Source organism: Scleropages formosus, chromosome 17 (assembly GCF_900964775.1).
Source record: "Scleropages formosus chromosome 17, fSclFor1.1, whole genome shotgun sequence".
NCBI classification, from domain to species: Eukaryota; Metazoa; Chordata; class Actinopteri; order Osteoglossiformes; family Osteoglossidae; genus Scleropages; species Scleropages formosus.
Genome location: NC_041822.1, coordinates 23,335,632 through 23,354,687, shown reverse-complemented (window position 1 = coordinate 23,354,687; position 19,056 = coordinate 23,335,632). Strand labels below are relative to the sequence as shown.

The 19,056-nt window shown below is 51.7% G+C and overlaps 1 protein-coding gene across 2 annotated transcripts in view; it reads right to left on the bottom strand.

Moving 5' to 3' along the window:
* LOC108921911 (ral guanine nucleotide dissociation stimulator-like) overlaps positions 1–16,866 on the bottom strand; it is a 35,178-nt gene extending 18,312 nt beyond the window's left edge. Inside the window, exon 1 of one of the 2 annotated variants that reach the window (XM_018731650.2) lies at positions 16,543–16,866. In XM_018731650.2, coding sequence (XP_018587166.2) covers positions 16,543–16,638 — 96 coding nt within the window. In that variant the 5' untranslated portion in view covers positions 16,639–16,866. Of the gene's footprint in view, positions 1–3,826; positions 4,276–16,542 lie in introns of those variants that run through there. The other variant, XM_018731649.2, reaches the window with a different exon arrangement.
* Between the last annotated feature and the right edge of the window lie 2,190 nt (positions 16,867–19,056).

The window sequence follows — 19,056 nt, the reverse complement described above, 5'->3', positions numbered from 1 at the left end:
GGCCAGACACAATAGTCAGGCGAGCCTCCGAGAAACACAAACACTGCTTCTGCACCCATGCCTGTGCCTGCGCTAGCCAATCCCATCTGCTCCATACTGGGTTATGGAGGACAAAGGTCTTTTCCCGCATTCCTTTCAAATCGCCAGAGAGGTCCGGGATTGCCGTGACCGCCCTACAACACCGATATCCTGCGCACAAAAGCACTCCGGCATCGTTTCTCGGTCGCATTATTGTTTGCGAGTAATGGCACGGATGCTTCAAAAGGCAGTTTGTGCTGCATGAGATCACTGAGTGTCGTGGAGATGGAATTAAACTACCAGGCCATCCTGCTTCCCAGCTACATCCATGAATGGATAATTGGATATTTTGGGGGTAAAGAAGAGAGGGAGGACCACGGCGCCAGGCTGGTGCCAGGTCCGAATCGTGGCACAAAGCAGGATGGCAGAGTTCCCCAATCCGGGCCTCTGCGTACCATCTCGCACCACGTTCTTTCACCGGAGCTGTGCGTCTAGCACGGACAGTCCGGGGGACGCGCTTCCCTTTACACAGGGGCGTTAGACTCGTTTCGTACCGTGGGCCGAAAAGGAATCACGGTGCCCGCCGCGGGCCGGTTCAGTACGTCATAGATGTATAACAGCGACAATGAGGAGCAGAGCGGGAGAGCGCTATTCATAGAAACGGGAAATTATTAAAGCTACGTATCCACCTATAGCGGCGTAGCGCGCTATGCTGATGCAATATTGTTCCTTCTTTAGCCCGCATTTTTACAGACGTCCAAACTTTAAGCAAGCGACTTCAGGGAAGGGGAAGGAGTCCCCTTATAGGAAATCACTCTGAAACATTTCAATAATTTACTCATGGATAAATTGCAGCCTTCGGGGAGGAGACTTATAGTACGCCGCCGGGCCCCAAGTCCCCACCCGCCGCTGTCCAAGGGGTGCCCCCGTGAAAGGTTTCAAAGAAGGTCCGCAGCTCACGGACTGGTACATCGATGCATTCCGATAACCCTAACCCCAAGAAGAAACGGTGAGCTTGGAGTTTGGAGCAAACCCAGAACCATGAAGTGAGAAGGCAGATTAGCCTTAATTAGCTAAGTGGTTTCTAGAAGGGAGAATTGGGCCTGAGGGAGAGAGCTTTAGGACAGAGACACGGAGCTCCAGTCCTCTCTTTGTCTCACTAAAAGGAGGGATGTACTTTCATCTTTAATAATTCGCACCCTCCAATGCCTTCTGGAGATATGCTGCTCATAGAGAAAATGGACCAAAACCAAATCACAGACTTTAACTTGTCTTCCGTTCCCCCTCTCGCGGCTAAATTTAGACCCTTTCACGGCAAGATGCGCAGATTCAGAAAACTAAAGTTGTCCCGGCACTTTTTTTTTAAGAGGAAGTTGACATTCATGCCCCTCTGCTGTATCAAAGAAAGCATTTAGGTGGATTATTGAATTTTCAGAGCGGGATAAACATTCAGTACCCTGGCTAGATATAAAACTGCCGCTCCCGGCATGGATCGATTTTTTTTTTTTTAGGCTCACACGCAGTCGGAAGGCACACGTCTGACAAAAAACGACTGTTGGATAGTGTGACCGAATGACCCCGTGTGCTCAGTCATGGGGTGTTTCGAGACGCTGTGCGCTGCAGCTGCATGTCAATGATCCTCTTCTCTCCAGCGCGGCTCGTGGGCCTTTGGATAAGAGATGCCCAGATTCAATTAGCCTCCCACCAATCCATCTCCTTGAAAGGACACCTGACGCCTTGAATCGAGGGAAGGAAAGGACTTCCCTCGCCGTGGCGCCCCATCATGAACTGCAAGACCGAGATGTCACTGAAGTACCAGAACCCCTCGAGGGTTCCTACTCATTGTCAATGTCAAATGAATCGCTTTCTACAGACCAGCAACATCTTGTCAATCTACTGAAATAAACTCGGTTTATGATTCTGTTACTGGCTGGTAATATTACACATCTGACCTGATGAATGCATTTTAGGGTTCAACATACTTCGTAGGAGGGAAAACTGGCCAAGGGAGGAATATGTGAGAACAAAGTGGTGCAAAGAGAGCGCTCAACATGAGCTCAGAGTTGCGCTGCGGGTCGTGGAAGACGCAGTTATGGTCACTTCGCGAGGTTCTGGATATACAGAGTAACTTCACAATTTCACTATTTCTTTCTGCAGAGCCCCTCTTCCATACCCAGAGTGACAGTGGGCAGAGGTGCTGCAGATGAGCCATCAGTGTACCACAAACTACAGTAGCAAGGAATGAACACAACAGCAAGATGGGTTTTTCATATCAAACTATAGGCTGATGTCATCTTTAATGACAATGATTTCACTCTAAGAAAACTGGTCATTTAAAATATCAATCAGCCTTGAAAAGAACATGTGGCCCCCAAGACCAAGGCTGAACCACTGGTCCAAGGCTAATCACCCCTTTCCAAGAGTCACACACTTTATTTCCGCAAGCAGATCATCTCTAAGGAGTAATGACTGGAAATATGAATAATTAATCATCTCTAAACCCTACAGCAGTGTTAAATAAGCGGGTAAGTGGATAAGAAAGACACCATTTAATACCTGCTGACTCACTGGTGCAGAAATACACACACACACACACACATTCCAGATGTCAGAGGCACGTAATCCAGCCCACAGCACCACAGAAGCCCACAGAAGGATGGCAATCCAGTGAAACATCCAGAGCATCTGAATGGACACAAAACCCTGGTGCCTGATGGCAGCTTCTGGTCTTTCTATGTGTCGGACAGAAGAAAACAACCCAGGTCCAAAAACAGCCCAGGCTGCCGCAGTTCTCAGTGTTTTACTACGGTCCATGAAGTGCAGGTGAAAATTAAACAGAGCGGTAATGTACAGGTATGCAGTACTGTACCTGCACTATGTTTAAAAATTAAGTTATGCAATAATAAAGTATATGTTGCACACATATCACCCAAAAATGCACTTTTTTGCATTTTCCCCACTTTCCAATGGCATTTAAGGAAGAATAAATTGTAAAGTTAATGGGAAAACTCAGACAAAGGTCATCCTGTGACCAAAACAATTGATTTTTCTAATAATTTCAAAATCTAATGATATATCATAGTTCATAACGTATATGAACAATATAAATTTTCACTAATGTGGGAGGGATTGGAGCTGTACTTTCTAGAGATCACATAATGTTGCGCCCTAAATGTTACCAGTGTGCAACATGACCGATTTTTGATGTAACTGCTTTGCTCGGTTTTCAGATCAGTGTAATTATCTGTAATTACTATGATTAAAGACCAGATTGGCGGTATTACTGATAGAGGCACAAGCACTGAAGGCCACATCAGGAGCAAAATATGTGGACCAGTCTTGCACCCCACCTGAACCGCATCTGGACCACACATCTGAACCGCATCAGGACAACAAATCTGAACTGCATCAGGACCGTAAACACATCTGAACCGCATCAGGACCACAAATCTGAACCGCATCAGGACAACAAATCTGAACCGCATCAGGACCGTAAACGCATCTGAACCGCATCAGGACAACAAATCTGAACCGCATCAGGACCGTAAACGCATCTGAACCGCATCAGGACCACAAATCTGAACCGCATCAGGACCACAAATCTGAACCGCATCAGGACAACAAATCTGAACCGCATCAGGACCGTAAACGCATCTGAACCGCATCAGGACCACAAATCTGAACCGCATCAGGACCACAAATCTGAACCGCATCAGGACAACAAATCTGAAACGCATCAGGACCACATCTGAAGCACACCGCGGGACCTCGTCCGCACCATCCGTCAAACCAGGTCTCGTGGACTCACTTCAGGCAGGGGCAGGTCGGGGTCCAGCTGTGTGAAGCTGCTCAGGACCACCGGACTCGGCTCTCCGGCCACCTCCATCTTCACCGCGTCCCAGATGCTGCGGGTCCTCCACGAATCGAGGGACCCCGAGCGGCCGCTCCGCGGCTCGGCCTGCATTCCGGCCACGTAAACCATGGGGAACCCGCTCCTCGAACACCGAGCGCAGGCTGTGCGGTCTGATCGGGGGGTCTCGGCTCCTCTAGAGCGCCGCTGTCAACGGAGACATCGCGTCGCGTCCACAGCGCTTCGCTTCGCTGTCACTTTGCAGTGGAGGGAGCGCACGGAACGGGGGAAACCCGAGCTGCCTGGCCACGCCCTTCGATCACGCCCCTGGCCAATGAAAACCAAGAGCTGCCTCCGGCTTCGCCCACGCAGGAGCCGTCAAGCCGAGCAGCGTTGGCCACGCCCTCGACGCAATGAAAACCCCGCGCTGCCTTAACTGTCCCCAGCCTGACTCAAAGCACGAGTAGGCTTTGCCACGCCCCCTCCTCCTCTGAAACCCCGCCTCATTCAAAAACAAACGATGTCATTGGCTGGCATGTTTTGACGAACAGCCGACGAGGCCTCGTCACGACGGTTGCGTCACTAAAATCTGGAATCGCTTTTGTTTGTATTTAGAAAACCGTCCCATCCGTTTTACAGTATCCGAGTACGAAACCGATTTGAAGCAGCTTCATGAAACTATTTTAAAATGGCTGAGTAATACCGAAAGAAGAGTTTTATTTCCCCTCACGTTTAGCTTTTAAGTGCAGCGTAATTAGTGTAAAAACACAGTTGCTAGTATCAATTAATAATCTGGGCCTGCAGCATTAATAACTAATGTGAAATGAAAAAATGTCACAAAGATGGAAAAGTGAATGTGATCAAAGCAAGATAATTATGAGAATAATATAAATAATATTTGTTGCTATTTCAGCAGTCTTCTTGAGTTCTGCAGCTCCCACCCCCGCAGCAATATTTTCCTGCTCCGCTCTCCACATGTGTTTTGCATTAGGTGGGGGGGGGGACCTACCACCCCCTGCATGCTGCCAGTAATCGCTGGTGGGGAACGCTGCCAGGAAGGCCGAGGAATGTGGGAGAGAGGGGGTCCTAATAGGGAGAGGGGGTGAAGCACCGCTGGGGGTGAGAGGGGATAGGAGCCGGGCCGTGCGGGGCTCTGCCTGGCCTTATCTGACAAGCGCCATGAAAAAGGGAACGCTCGCACGGTGCTGAACACATGAGCAATGCCTCAGGATCGCAGCGATGTCTCTGCTATTTGCAGAGATTGACTAATGGCCGTAGCCCCCCCCACGTAATCTGATGCCTCCTGATTACCCCCCACACGCACGCGGGTCGACCGGAACCCTGGTAGCTGTTTTGTGTTGCCGTGGCCTTCGCTTTCCCCGACACGTCCTCGCGTTAGTATCCACGTGCGTTCGTCACACTTTGGGCCCTCTGGCAACAACAAAGGCCGCCTCGAAAATATGTGCGCGGCCCGTCCCGTACGCACGCGGGCACACGCACACGCCCTCAGCCTTGTTACCCAGAACAATACGTGCGGCACGTCAACAGAATATAACGTCCAGCACTGTCGATCGCTGCCCGTGCCAAGGGGTATTTTTTCTTTTTCTCTGCCGTATTGTTTTGTGTTGCTGTCGTGTTGGATTTGTACCCGTGTCCAGCGCGTACCGCAGGTCACACTTATTTCCGAGTAAAAACAAACATCTGCGATGTCGCCGCCCCCAGTCCTGACCCCTGCACAGGTCACCATCCAAATATCATCGTAACAGACCTTTCCGGGTCACAACTTGGCGTCCCCTGCAATGGACTGGTGTCCCGTCCAGGTTGTACCTTCCTGTCATTTTTCCAGGATACGATCCAGACCACTGCGACCCCACGCCGGACAAGCGGTTATTAATAATGGATAAGATGCTTTGTATATAGGTAACTGTATGATCCACAAAATCTCAGCGGGTGCCAATCACTGTCCTTAAAAATGTTTTCAAAACAGGTAAGGGTCAAAGCAGTTATGTAGCGCAATCCATAACAAAGCTTTCACTGAAATGTCAATACATGCTGGAATCCACTTTGGAGAGGGGTTCGAGGTGATCTGGTCCTCACAGTGAATAAACCACAGCGCTGTGAATGAACCTCATTGTTCTCTATGAATAGCTGCGCACCTGCTCAAAATGCATTTGTAAGAAAACTATGTTGAAGGGGGATTCAGCAGTTCTGAGTGGGAGAGGGACATCAGATCTGTGACCCTTCCCAGACCCGTGAGCTTTTTTTTTTTACAATTTATTTTTGGTACAAGGGGAGAAAAATAATGCATGATAAGTCATCACTAGGATTTGTCTTGCTAGGGCCCTTCATTAAGGGGGTTGTAACCCCAGCCGTGTCCCATATGGAGCATGATGATTGCATAACTGTAATAAGGGTGTTAGTGAGTCACCAGAGCCACGCTGGGAATATTCGAAGGGCCGCGCCCCTAATCCAGCCTTGTGAAGCTGCGGGATTAAAAATAGCTGCACACTGCAATTTCAGTTGTCATCATCTTATGGCCACTAGGAATGTTGTGCTGTTGCCGTATCGGCGCACAGGAGCCCTCAGTGTCTCTTGTTTATTTCTGAATCCATCAAGCAGCTCCTGGCAACTCTAAGCTCCTCTATAAGTTATTTACCATGTTCTTTTGTTCACAAAGGGTGTTTGAACCGATGAGCTCATCAGCTGCGGTGAGAAAGACGGCTGGTGAATAGAATTCTAAGGTCCGTCATATGAACCATGTGACATACAATGTGGTGGAAACACGATGTCCCAGCAGGATCGGATCCAAATTCCCTCCAGTATTTCATGAATGTTAATGATAAGCGAGGAGAACGCTAAAAAAGCCGGAAGGTTCTCGGTTCTGGCGCCAGTGTGGTGGAATAACCTCCTCTCCCACTCAGAACTGCTGAATCCCTCACAGCGCTCAAGAAGGGTTTCAAAATTAAAATCTTTTCCAGACTCATTACTTTGCAGATATTCTGCCTGATTTATGAATTTCTGTTACCGTATTGTCACAATTACCTTCATATTCCATACATTCCCCCCACCCATGTAATCTACTCTGCTTGAAACGGTGACGTCAGACAGTCTTGCTGTGCTTCCGTAATCTGCACCTTCATCTCTTGCTGATGCATGTTTCTTTTCTTTGAGTCGTCTGTCACTTTGCAGAAAACATCTTCTAAATAAATAAAAGTCAATATTTAAAATTAAAAGAAATTGTGGGCTTACGGTTCCCCAACAGGAAGTTGTACTGCCTCCTAATGGACACCACTGGAACAGCAACGCCTGTATGGGAACACCGAGCCAGAAAGAAAGACACTCACTGTACTCCATTTGTGCGTATTTATTGATTTTTTTTCTGCATAATTTCCCCAGTGGGGGGGAACAGCTGTGCTCACAGGGTGCCGTTGTGCACCTGCTCTGGGTTTCGAGTGAGTCATCCTCTCTGGGCCCCCCCCCGTCAACCTCGGGGGTCTCAGATAAACATAGCTGAGCGTTTCGAACCCGGCAGGTCGTTGGGGATAAACTCATATTTCCATCTCCTCCGTCACAAGCAGATGTGCTGTAATTATTGACATCTGCGAGTGTAACTCCAGGTCAAACCCACTTTCCGGACTGGCGGTTCAGGGTTCGATATGAAGCGACAGGAGCAACTGGGTCAAACCCGCAGCTGTCGATGATCACATTCCTGACGGACACACCACTCGCACCCGAGGCCTGCCGCACAGAACACTGGCTCCTCGGTGGCCTTAGACGTCTGTTGCGTATTTCAAACACATTTATTAATATGACAATTCAGGACAAGGAAACTTAGAATGTCATGTTTGTACACCGAGCTTTTTACACTGATGCAGCAGGGTAATTTTTACTGGAACTGTTCAAGGTAAGCACCTTGATCGAGGGTGCAGTAGCAGGAGGTCAAATTAGATCCCTGGACCTTCTGAATGGAAGGGATAGGTAACGTTGATCACTACCCTACTTGCCAATCTCTAACGAACAAACAAAAAAAATCATATTTGAAATAAATAGCTTTTTTACTGTTGTATCAAAATGTGTTTTTTTTTTAATTTGGCACATAAATAGTGTTTTTTTTTTGTTTTTCTTTTCCATACTGGTGGCATGTCTTTCTGGAATGGGTCCATTTTTTGTTCCAGTGCATTGGGCTATTTTCTGAGCTGCCCCCCCCCCCCCCCCCCCATCACCTTGAGCCCCTATGGTCACGTGTGTGATAGTGCCCTTCCTGCTATCGCCATGACAACGACAGATGGACACTCACCCCCACGGTTTACTCGACTCACCACCAGGTGCAGCCTGTTTTCATGCAGCTTCCTAGGAAAAGGCACCGCGACTCTATGAGACCTGGGGCGGGCACCCCTCCTCACCTCGCAAGCGCTGAGATTTACCCCGGTTGCCTGGAGGAAACCCACATGTAAACACGGAGAGCACGCTCGCTCCACCCAGCCAGAGCCCGGATCGAACCCGTGTCCCATTGCACAGCCCCGGCCTTCTGGAACACCAATGCTACCCGCTGCACCGCTGTGCCGCCCACAGCTGCACTGAACACTAGAGCGGTCAGCAGGAGTTCATCACTCTATTGTTAATCTATCATTAATAGAGTAATAAACTGTTATTAATCTAAGCTTCCCCTCTTTGCAGAATAATTTTACATGCGACACATGATCTCCGACCGAAGCGTTTTATCGTTAAAAAGGAAACACGGTTCTTGCAGCAACGTCCTCGCACCTCCCTCTCTCACGTCTGTTGCAATTCTGGCATCTCCGCAACGAGCAGCGGATCTTCCAGCATCTTTTACTGCCAGTACCGGGGTAAAGAAGGGAGGAGGAGAGGTACCTCCAACGCTTACCGTGACCGAACACAACATGACCGAGCACGCAACAGTGCGGTCGATAATTACTACATATTCATTTATCCGACACTTTTCTCCAAGGTGACCTGCAGTGTGAGGTTTGTAGGTTATTTACCCCGATTTACCCACGTATACATCTGGGTCCTTTTTACTGCCACAGTTCAGGGTAAGTATCCTGGTCACTACTGCAACTGCATCAGGGGTTTGAACCCATGACCTTCCAGCTGCAGCACAAGGGCTTTGATCACCACGCCATCTGCTGGAGAGGGAGGAGCGCAGCAGCACACATGTGCCCAGCGGGAGCGAGAGCAGGAATCACCCCTGTTGTCGGTGACTAATGAGCGCCGGGGCCTCATCTGAATTCCGGATTGTCGTCGTTGCCATGGCAGCTAATTGGCTGCGAACCAGGACACACACACACACACACACACACAGACACATACTCGAGTGTAACGACACGGATGACATGAACGGTGTGAATTAGTGCCGCCCAGGAGGTCGGGATGTCAAACACCATTGGACTGAGAAATGTTACTGAGACCAAAGTGATGTTTCCTTCTTGTTTACTGTAAAGATCCTCTAAAGGTTCCCATGATGTGTGTTTAGCTGCAGTGCCCCCCCCCCCCCATGACCCTGCAGGTGCAGATGGTGTGTGGACTCAGTGCAGCATGAGTTCTGCTCCTCTGGGGGTCCTCACCCCCCACCCCCTCAAGCGAGGTGCAAGTAACACACCCCACCATCCCCCGAAGAAAGGACCAGAAAAAACAGCACAAAGACGCGCACACACACACACACACACACACACACACCCGTCCTGTAATGTTAACAAAAACACCACAGAGCTCAGTTTTCAATGATTATGTCACGATGCTGTGTGACAAGGCTTTGCGTGTTCCCCCCGTGTTTGTGAGTCTCCTCCAGGCGCTCTGGTTTCCTCCCACAATCCAAACACATCTTTCAGGTGAACCGATGACTCTGAAATGCCCTTTGTGTGTGTGTGTGTGTGTGTGAGTGAATGACTGTGTGTGATTGCCCAGCGATAGACTGCACCCAGTGTCACACCCTGTGATTCCAGGATAGACTCTGGACCACCACCACCCTGCACCGATCATGGTAACCGGAGAGTAAAAGTATAGTAAACACCCTGTGGTGAGAGCTGTCGCCTTGCGCTTGAACAACCTGGGTTGGGATCCCCCTCCTGATCCAAGTACTTTGCTATAGAAACGGGTAAATCAGTGTAAGTGGCTTAACGCTGTAAGTCACCCTGGAGAAAAGTGACGTATCAGTGAAGAAACTGAACTGCTGGAACTTTCCAGAAGACCCACAGGGCTGCGGTGGAGCCGTCGTTCCAGCAGCAGAAGGAGTAAAATGATCGACACACTCGAGTTACCCTGAAGTGGGAAAGTATCGAAGAGGCAGTGAAGCCGCTGCCGCCCCGGGATCGATGGGGCACGAGTGGAACAGCGGAGGATTGTGGGAGCGTCACGTGCACGTGACCCCTGGTGACACACAGGTCACGGCATCAGCTACGGAGCGTCGTCCCGGTTTCCAGTAAGCAGGCGCTGATGTGCTGCGTGTGCCGGTATGTTTTTCTCAGCGCGCTGTGGCTCCGCCCACACGTGTCACCAAAGGGCTGGAAACTCCGGAGCGGTGTGTGCGCTTCCCCTCAACGCCGTCGCCACGGCCGCCGCGGCCGCCGCGGCCTAGCCGCAGGGGATCCCCTGAGCGGGGAGGGGCCGGCGTTTCGAAACGCGCCCTGCAGTTGCATCCACGAAACCGCCAGACGTGTGCAAGGACGTGCCCTAAAGAGGTTTGTTCGTCGCAAAACGGGCTGCGAACCAGCGCAGCGCACCTGTCACATTGCAAAAATGCAGTAAAGTAAATACTGCGCAGCAGGTTAGAGTTAATGGAACAGTAGCGAATGCGGGAGGAATGCTGATCCATCGCCTCGGCGACCAATGGGCCGCGATCCAAACCGGGGTTCGGTGAGCAGCGAACTACACGGTGCCCTCAGGTGCGCTGCCCCCTACTGCCAGTAACACAGAGACACAGTGCTGCAGGAACTGAACTGCTAATGCAGTGGCCCTCTGCACTTCGCTGGGCTCACTGGGAATACTGGAGATACTGGGGATACTGGGGTTACTGGGGTTAATGGGATTAATGGGCCTACTGGGGATACTGGGATTAATGGGGCCACTGGGGATACTGGGGTTACTGGGGATACTGGGATTAATGGGGCTCCTGGGGTTACTGGGGTTACTGGGGTTACTGGGGATACTGAGGATACTGGGATTAATGGGGCTACTGGGGATACTGGGGTTACTGGGTTTTATGGGCCTACTGGGGATACTGGGGTTACTGGGGATACTGGGATTAATGGGGCTACTGGGGATACTGGGGTTACTGGGTTTTATGGGCCTACTGGGGATACTGGAGTTACTGGGGATACTGGGATTAATGGGGATACTGGGGATACTGGGATTAATGGGGCTACTGGGGATACTGGGGTTACTGGGTTTTATGGGCCTACTGGGGATACTGGAGTTACTGGGGTTACTGGGATTAATGGGCCTACTGGGGATACTGGGGTTACTGGGGATACTGGGATTAATGGGGCTACTGGGGTTACTGGGGTTACTGGGATACTGAGGATACTGGGATTAATCAGGCTAGTGGGTGTACTGGGGTTACTGGGGATACTGGGGATACTGGCTACAGGAACCTGAAACGCACTTCAAATTGTCAGAACTCAAAAAGAACACACGAGCTGTAGAAGTGTGTGTGTGTGTTTCTGTGTGCGTGTGTGTGTCAGTGCAAGAGGAATTCTGGGTAACCCAGGAGGGTTCTGCAGCATGGAAAACAGAAGAGATTTGCCATGAGACCATGAAGAAAAATACACAGAGAAGCCTTGATGTGACATTCAGCAAAACCAAGTGGTGAAAAACACACTCACACACACACACAAACACACACACACACCAATACAGAGTGAGGGGCACACGTCTTTTCTCAGATGACTTCACTTACAGGAAACCCCAGCTGCGGCTCGTCTTTCTGCAACTTCTCACGTCCCATAAGGCCGAGCGCAACAAACACGTGCCAGTTAGCGGGGGTTCTCTTCCCAATACCCACAATGCTTTTCTCAAGACCCCCCCCCCTCCCCCCTCGCTCAGTGTGGACCCAGTGGAGAGCGAGAAGAGCCCAGTCGAAGGAGTCGCTCTGCTCTGATTACCGCTGCGGTCGTCGGTTCCCGCTCCACCACGGTTGGTGGGGGGGTCACTCCGCACGGTTCCAGCGGGACGCCACACGGGGGAGTCCGGAGCCGGGTTCGAAGCAGCCCGAAGCCCACGTGTGTCATAAACCCTCCTCAAATCATGGCCAAGAGGGGTTCACCTCAGGCACCCCCTCCCCAGGAAGACCCCCCCGCGGCACCATCCTAACTGGGTCACCGGATGGAGGAGAGTAACGGCCAAATTTGGGCCAATTTCTGTGGCTGTTCCTCTCTCGTGTCCTCCTTCTGCCCCCCCCCAATATTCCTCTTTCTACCCCCTTCCATATTCCTCCTCTGCCCGCCCTCCATATGCTGCTCAGGAGGGAAAGGGAAAAGCGACCAATGAGACCGAAGCACAAAAATATGCAAATGAGCGGGACCACAGTAAACAAGCGTGGCGGCTCCGCTGACACAGCACTGCGGGGGGCAGGTGAGGATGTGCATCTCACGTATCTCCTGCTGGGAAACGCGAGTGTGAGACCTCCCCCCCCGCGCACACTCACAACTGTAACAAAACATCAGTCTGCATCTGCGGGGGGTTCGACAACTGGGAAACAAGCTACAGCGCGTGTGTGTGTGTGTGTGTGTGTGTGTGTGTGTGTGTGTGTGTGTGTGTGTGTGTGTGTATCTGTTGCCTCCTTCATCTGTGTCTGCTATTCGTTATCTGTGTCTGCATGGTTTTCTTTACATTTCTTGCAACAGTATTTCATCATAGACCCCTACGTCCCTCAGAGCTGCTGAATCCCATTCAACGCTCAAACCATCTCTTTCACGGCCACTTCTCTCCTGATCTCCTGACAGTTGCATAAAGGTCCATTGCAAGGAAATGTCCACGGAAAATTGCATCTGTATAACTTGTCCCCATGGATCACTATGAGCAAAGGCTTCAGCCAAATAAACAATAACAACAACAATAATAATAACAATAATGAAAAGGGTACTCAATGTGGCCTGAATGTAGAATAAATATTAAAGCAGGTGCTGTGAAACTGTATAAGAAAAAAAGAAACGCAGGTGACCAACCCACCCACCCACCTCCTGGGAAATACTAGTGTGAGGACCCCACTAGGATCCAGGGGACCATGAAAGCCCCCATCAGGAAGAGGTCAGAGAGGAAGTGGAGCTTTGACCGACGGTCACCACCGAGGAGCCCTCTGTCCCACCCTGCCACCGCCCCTGAGGGCCCGTATCCCAGCATCCCCCCGCTCTCGCACCCTGCCACCATCGATGCTTTGAGTCTCACTGCCCCACCCAGCACCACGACCCCCGGATCAGAGCTCGGTGTACGTCCGACGGGTTGGGACCCAAAGGTGCCACACGGGGCCAAAAGTCTCTCCCGCCGTGACCGACAGCTACCGCCCCCTGCAGGACACAGCCGCACACACTTGGCCGCCGAGGAGGAGACGATCACGGGGCCGAAAGTCCACCTGAACCCGGAACCCAAGAACCGCACGTACCTGGTGCGCGGAGACCGCCGCGTTGCCCATGTCGACCGGACGTGCAGCACGGAGTGAAGATGCACAGATTTCACCGCAGAGCCAATTAAGCAGAAAGCGAAAGTAAAGAGACTGACGGCAGCTGTGGAATTCTGGGGGATTTTCCTCAAAGCGGCTCCTTCGAAACACTCACTCGAAAGCCTCTGTATGCCATCGCATGCCTGCGTGTGTTTCTGTGTGACTTTATTCTCTTTGTGGCAGGAGAAGCGCTGGCGTCGGGCGAGCGGATCGACAGTCGGATCCTCGCTCGCAGGATCGGAGGCCGGATGAGGGCCTTCGTGAGCGTTTTATGACGTTTGCGAAAAACGGTGATGAAAAGGTGAGAAACACACGTTTTGACAGGAAGGAACATTAATTTATTAAAGATTCATTAAATGCCAGCGCAGATTTTATTTGCTTTTTTTATTTATATACGGGGGGTGCGGTGGTGCAGTGGGTTTGATCGGGTCCTGCTCTCTGTCCTGTGTGGAGTGCCTTGTGATGGACTGGCGTCCCGTCCTGGGTGTGTCCTCTCCCCCTCCAGCCTTACGCCCTGTGTTACCAGGTTAGGCTCCGGTTCGCCGCGACCCTGCTCGGGACAAGCGTTTTTAGCTAATATGTGTGTGTATTTATGTGCGTGTGTGTGTGCATTTGCATTAATTCATTTTTCTCCAAAGAAATGTTCATCTACGAGAACAATAAAAAAGTGCATCACACCAACAGAAACATGCAGTATGGATATTGTATTGCGTTCTATTACATATGTAGTATTACATATACATATATATTACATGTATATGTATTATTATTATGGTGATGTATATACAGTATAATACATATATAACAGTATATACATAAGTATAATACATCTGATAGACTTTGTTTGGGAAGGGAGGAGAAATTATTCTCTCTGTTTCTCTGGTAAAAAGGGAATTTTTTTCACTAAAAATACCTACTGCTGGGGGGGGGGGGGTGCAGTGGCGCAGTGGGTTGAACCAGGTCCTGCTCTCCAGTGGGTCTGGGGTTCGAGTCCCACTTGGGGTGCCTTGCGACGGACTGGCGTCCCGTCCTGGGTGTGTCCCCTCCAGCCTTATGCCCTGTGTTGCCGGGTAGGCTCCGGCTCCCCGCAACCCCATATGGGACAAGCGGTTCAGAAAATGTGTGTGTGTGTGTGTGTACCTACTGCTCCCCAGCAGCTTTTGGGGGAAATTCTGTTCCCTCATCACATGCAGCTGTGCTTCACCTGCATCTTTCTTTGCATGCTTTTTCTCTCTTTTCGTGAGACTCCATCGAGTCCCTGGCGTCTCTGAGATGGACCCGTTTTGGTTCTGGGGTTCCGGGTTCGAACGGCCGGTACGGTCTCCCCCCTTCAGCTCCTTTAATGCGCTCCTTCTGCGGCCTGCAGCCCTACCTCCGCACACGACCCTTAGAAATGAGAGCGGTCAGAACGAGCCATTAACACACGGCCCTCTTTTTCATGGTTCACCGGAGACGGGTGTGTGTGTGTGTGTGTGTGCGCGAGATTCTTGCTGGATGAGACTCAGGCTTCCAGCTTCTCAGGATTTGTGCCTCTGTCCATAAATCAGGGGTAAAAACACATGTTAAACGCTTCCGCTACAGGCTGCAAGGCGCCCGGCCAGCACACACATCACCCAGCGCATCGTGGGTAGTTGACGGTGACAGGAGGAGCAGAAAAGGGTGATGCAGGACCCCTCGGGTGAGTTTTTACATCATTGTATCACCAGGGGGCGTAATGGTTAGAGCTGTCACCTTGCGTTCCAAGGGCCCAGGTTCGAATCCCCTACAGCTCCTGCTGCAGTTCCCTTGATCAAGGTACTTACCTTGAATTCATAAACAAAAATTACCATGCTAGATAAATGGGTAAATCAGTGTAACTAGCTTCGTGTACAAACCTATCAGTGTAAGTCACTGTGGAGAAAAACTGAAACTAAATAAAAAATAATTAACTTCTATCCAAATCGGCTACAGTGTTACGATGGTTTACCTTTCTATACAGCTGGGTAATTTCAGGGTAAGTACTTTGATCGATGGTACTAGAGCAGGAGGTGCCATTCGAACCGGTAACCTCCCGAATCCAGAGCTCCGCTGTGCTCCTCCACACCCCCATATTTCAGTAACGTTCCCTGAATATGACCGAATGTAGTCACTTTGTGGAGAAGCGACAGAGGAGTGAATCGATAATAATACACACACACACACATTTTCAGAGCCGCTTGTCCCATACGGGGTCACGGGGAACCGGAGCCTACCCGGTAACACAGGGCGTACGGCCAGAGGGGGAGGGGACACACCCAGGACGGGACGCCAGTCCATCGCAAGGCACCCCAAGTGGGACTCGAACCCCAGACCCACCAGAGAGCAGGACTGCGGTCCAACCCACTGCGCCACCGCACCCCCGTCGATAATAATAAATAGTGATAAATAATAAACAATAATAATTAGCCAGTAACCCAGCAGACACTTCTACCCAAACATCTGCGCACCGTCTGCACAGCTGGATTTCTGAAATGAAAAAATTCACTCCGTGGGTACAATAGCAGGCTCCTTCCTGGGGCCCCTGGTCCAATAACCCGTCCCGGGGGGGGGGGCAGCGGGAGGAGCTTCTCCGGGGATCGTGGCCAATGAGGCAGCACCTTCCTCAAAGTGCCCCGCAAAGTCCCCCCAGGGACCCCGGCCACACCCCCGACACACGCGTGGCTGGAGAAGGTGCGCGGACACACTCGGGCCAAGAAGGAAGAGCAGGCGTGGGAGGGAGTGAGATAAGAGGCACCACAGAGGAACTGTTGCTTCATGCTGCGTTATCGGGAGGCGAGGCTTGGCAAACACACAAGCGCACGCACAGAAAGAGAAACAAACACAGCCCCTGCAACTTTGTCCCCTCGCATTCCAACCCAGACTCCGCAGCCCAGAAGCCCGGAGCAGAAGTGAAGGAGATGCCACTCGAAGCCCACTTGCACCCGCTCCCCCCACCCCACACCCGCCCAGGAGACGGGAGTAAAGGCGACTCGGCTTCCCTTACCAGATCGTCCAGGATGGACACCGGGAAGTCGAACATGCACATCTTCACCGGCTGCGCCAGCGCCTTCTGCAGGCTGAACGCAGGCTTCGGCTCCATGGTCCCTGGCGGCGGAGCGGCGATCTGGGAGATGATCGGGGAGATGATCGGGGCGCTGTTGCCGGTGCTGTTGCTGCTCCCCTGCCTGGTGACGGCCGCTCGGGCTTCGAGGGAGGAAGCGCAACGCAACAAAGTTGGGGTGGGCTGCAGCAGCAGCGGCCGCCGCTGGCACTGGAGCGGAATGCGATGCTGAGGGGGAAGACCCCCCCTCCCAACTCCGATCTGTCTCCCTCTCTCTCTCTCTCTCTCTCTCTCCCTCTGTCTCCTGCTCCCTCTCTCTCTCTCTCTCCCTCTCTCTACCCCGGCTGCGCACTTGGTGCTGGCTGTGGTTCCGGCGCCTGCCTCATTCCTCTTCCGTGCTGCAGCCCAGCCTCGTTCGACCGCATGTCTGAAAGGCGCACGAGGGCTCAGACAGACACACACACACACACACACACACACACACACCTATGGATGTGAAAGACAAGAGTAATGATCCCTGGATAAGAAAAAAAACGGGGACAGAGAGATAAAGAGAGAGCAGGAATGGCCTCCGTGCACTCACTCCGTCTCGGGAGCGGTTAACGCACTAGGTCGGGCTGTTCCTTTATGCTCCAATGACCCAGTTGACCCCGAAGGTCAGATGGAGCTCATCCCCTGCGAGCATCCTGCCCCTCCCAGTCGGTCCCCCTCACCCTTGGTTTGTGTCGCTTGTTCCACCTGCCGCACCACATACGGATTTTTAATGCTAAAATAAATTCAGAATGAACAATGCAGTTGGCCACACCCCCTCCCCCGTCTGCACTCCAGTATTTCTCCGTTGACCCCAAAGGAACAGGAAGTGTGGGTTCCCTCCAGTCTGGCGCAGTTCAGAGAACTCCAGGTGTGACCTCAGCGGCACATCACCCCCCCAACTCCCATTTTAGTGGAGCTCCACTGCAGTGGGGGGTGGGTCCATTAACAGCCCCCCAGGGTGACGGCTAATCACAGCCCTCGCTGCTCAATACCTCACCACATGCATGAAATGTGGGTCAGGAGGCTTTTACTTGAAATGCTGGCAGTCCTTTCCGATACAGCGGACGACAGCAAAAGACTCCCCACCTTCTGTTTTGGCAAATATGAAACATGAACGGGGCGGCACAGCGGTGCAGCGGGTGTCTCGTAGCGCCTGGGCTGTTCAGATTCACCTCCTGCACGCAGTGTGTGGAGCGTGCACGTTCTCCCTGTGTTCATGTGGGTGTCCTCCAGGTGCTCTGGTTTCCTAGCACAGTCCAAAGACGTGTTTCGGGTGAACTGGTGAATCTAAATTGTCCTTTATGTGAGAAGTATAAACAAAAAGTAAAATCGAAGTGGAATGACCGTGTGTTGACAAACAGTTCCCCGCCATATCTGCTTCGAGAAGATAATGTTTCAGAACAGCAACATCGTGTCAGTTTGACAAATGGGCCGTCTTTCGAGGGGCACAGATAACAGGGATGGCAGTCGATCGAGCGTCAGTCGGGAAAGAGGCGCTGACTTTGGTGCAGCTCCTTCAGAAGAGGGTGGGTTTTTGGTTTTAGTCCCCGACCCCTACAGTACGTCCGACACTAAATCGCACCAGCCTTTTCCTTTCGGGTGTTTCTCAGCCCCCCCACTCATCCTCATCGCCTCGATCGCGGTCCCGCATACCCCGTGAAAGACGTCAGAAGCGATTCTGTTCTCATAATCGTTCGCATAATTTCTGTCGCCTTCCTCCCTGCAGCTCAGAAACGGAAGCAGATGTGTTTGGGAAGCTCCTGTGCAATTTGCCGAAGCCTGGAGCGACTGTAATAATTGAGACAGATGTGGTGTCACCTCAAATGAGGCACGTCTCTCCTCCGCGTGGGCCGACGAAACACACGTATGGGCCGGCCTTGCCTTTTAAGAGTCACCCACGTGAGCGAGAGGCAGGCCCGTCTCGCGCCGGCTCTGCCCCTTCTCCGCTCGCCCCTGCGCCTCGGGGAGTCGATGGACGGAAGGAGGACAAGAACGAGAGCGGCGCACAGAAGGAGGAGTGTGGGGCTCGAGCTTTCGGGGCGGACTGCATTAGAATGCAGCGCCGCTATTGCGCTTCCGCTATGTTGTGCCCCTGCGGTCTCCATGGAAACCGTGTGCGTGAGCCGTCCCCCGGTCCATTGTGGAGATTTAATTTGGAGGCCCCTGCCTGGGCTCCAGTGGCTCGTGACAAAGGCCACGGATGGAAAGAAATACAGCCCCCCTCGCTAAAGCCCGCATAAACAAGAAACCCTACGGAAGCATCGGGGGAACTCCGCACCCGAGGTGAACATTTCCGAAAAATCATGCCCACACTTCTGGTACACAAACAACTGTTTGTAAGCAAATGACACATTGAGATGAATCCAACACTACATCATAAACCTGTGGTTGCAAGTTGGCCGTTGAAGAGGTATTGGAGTCATT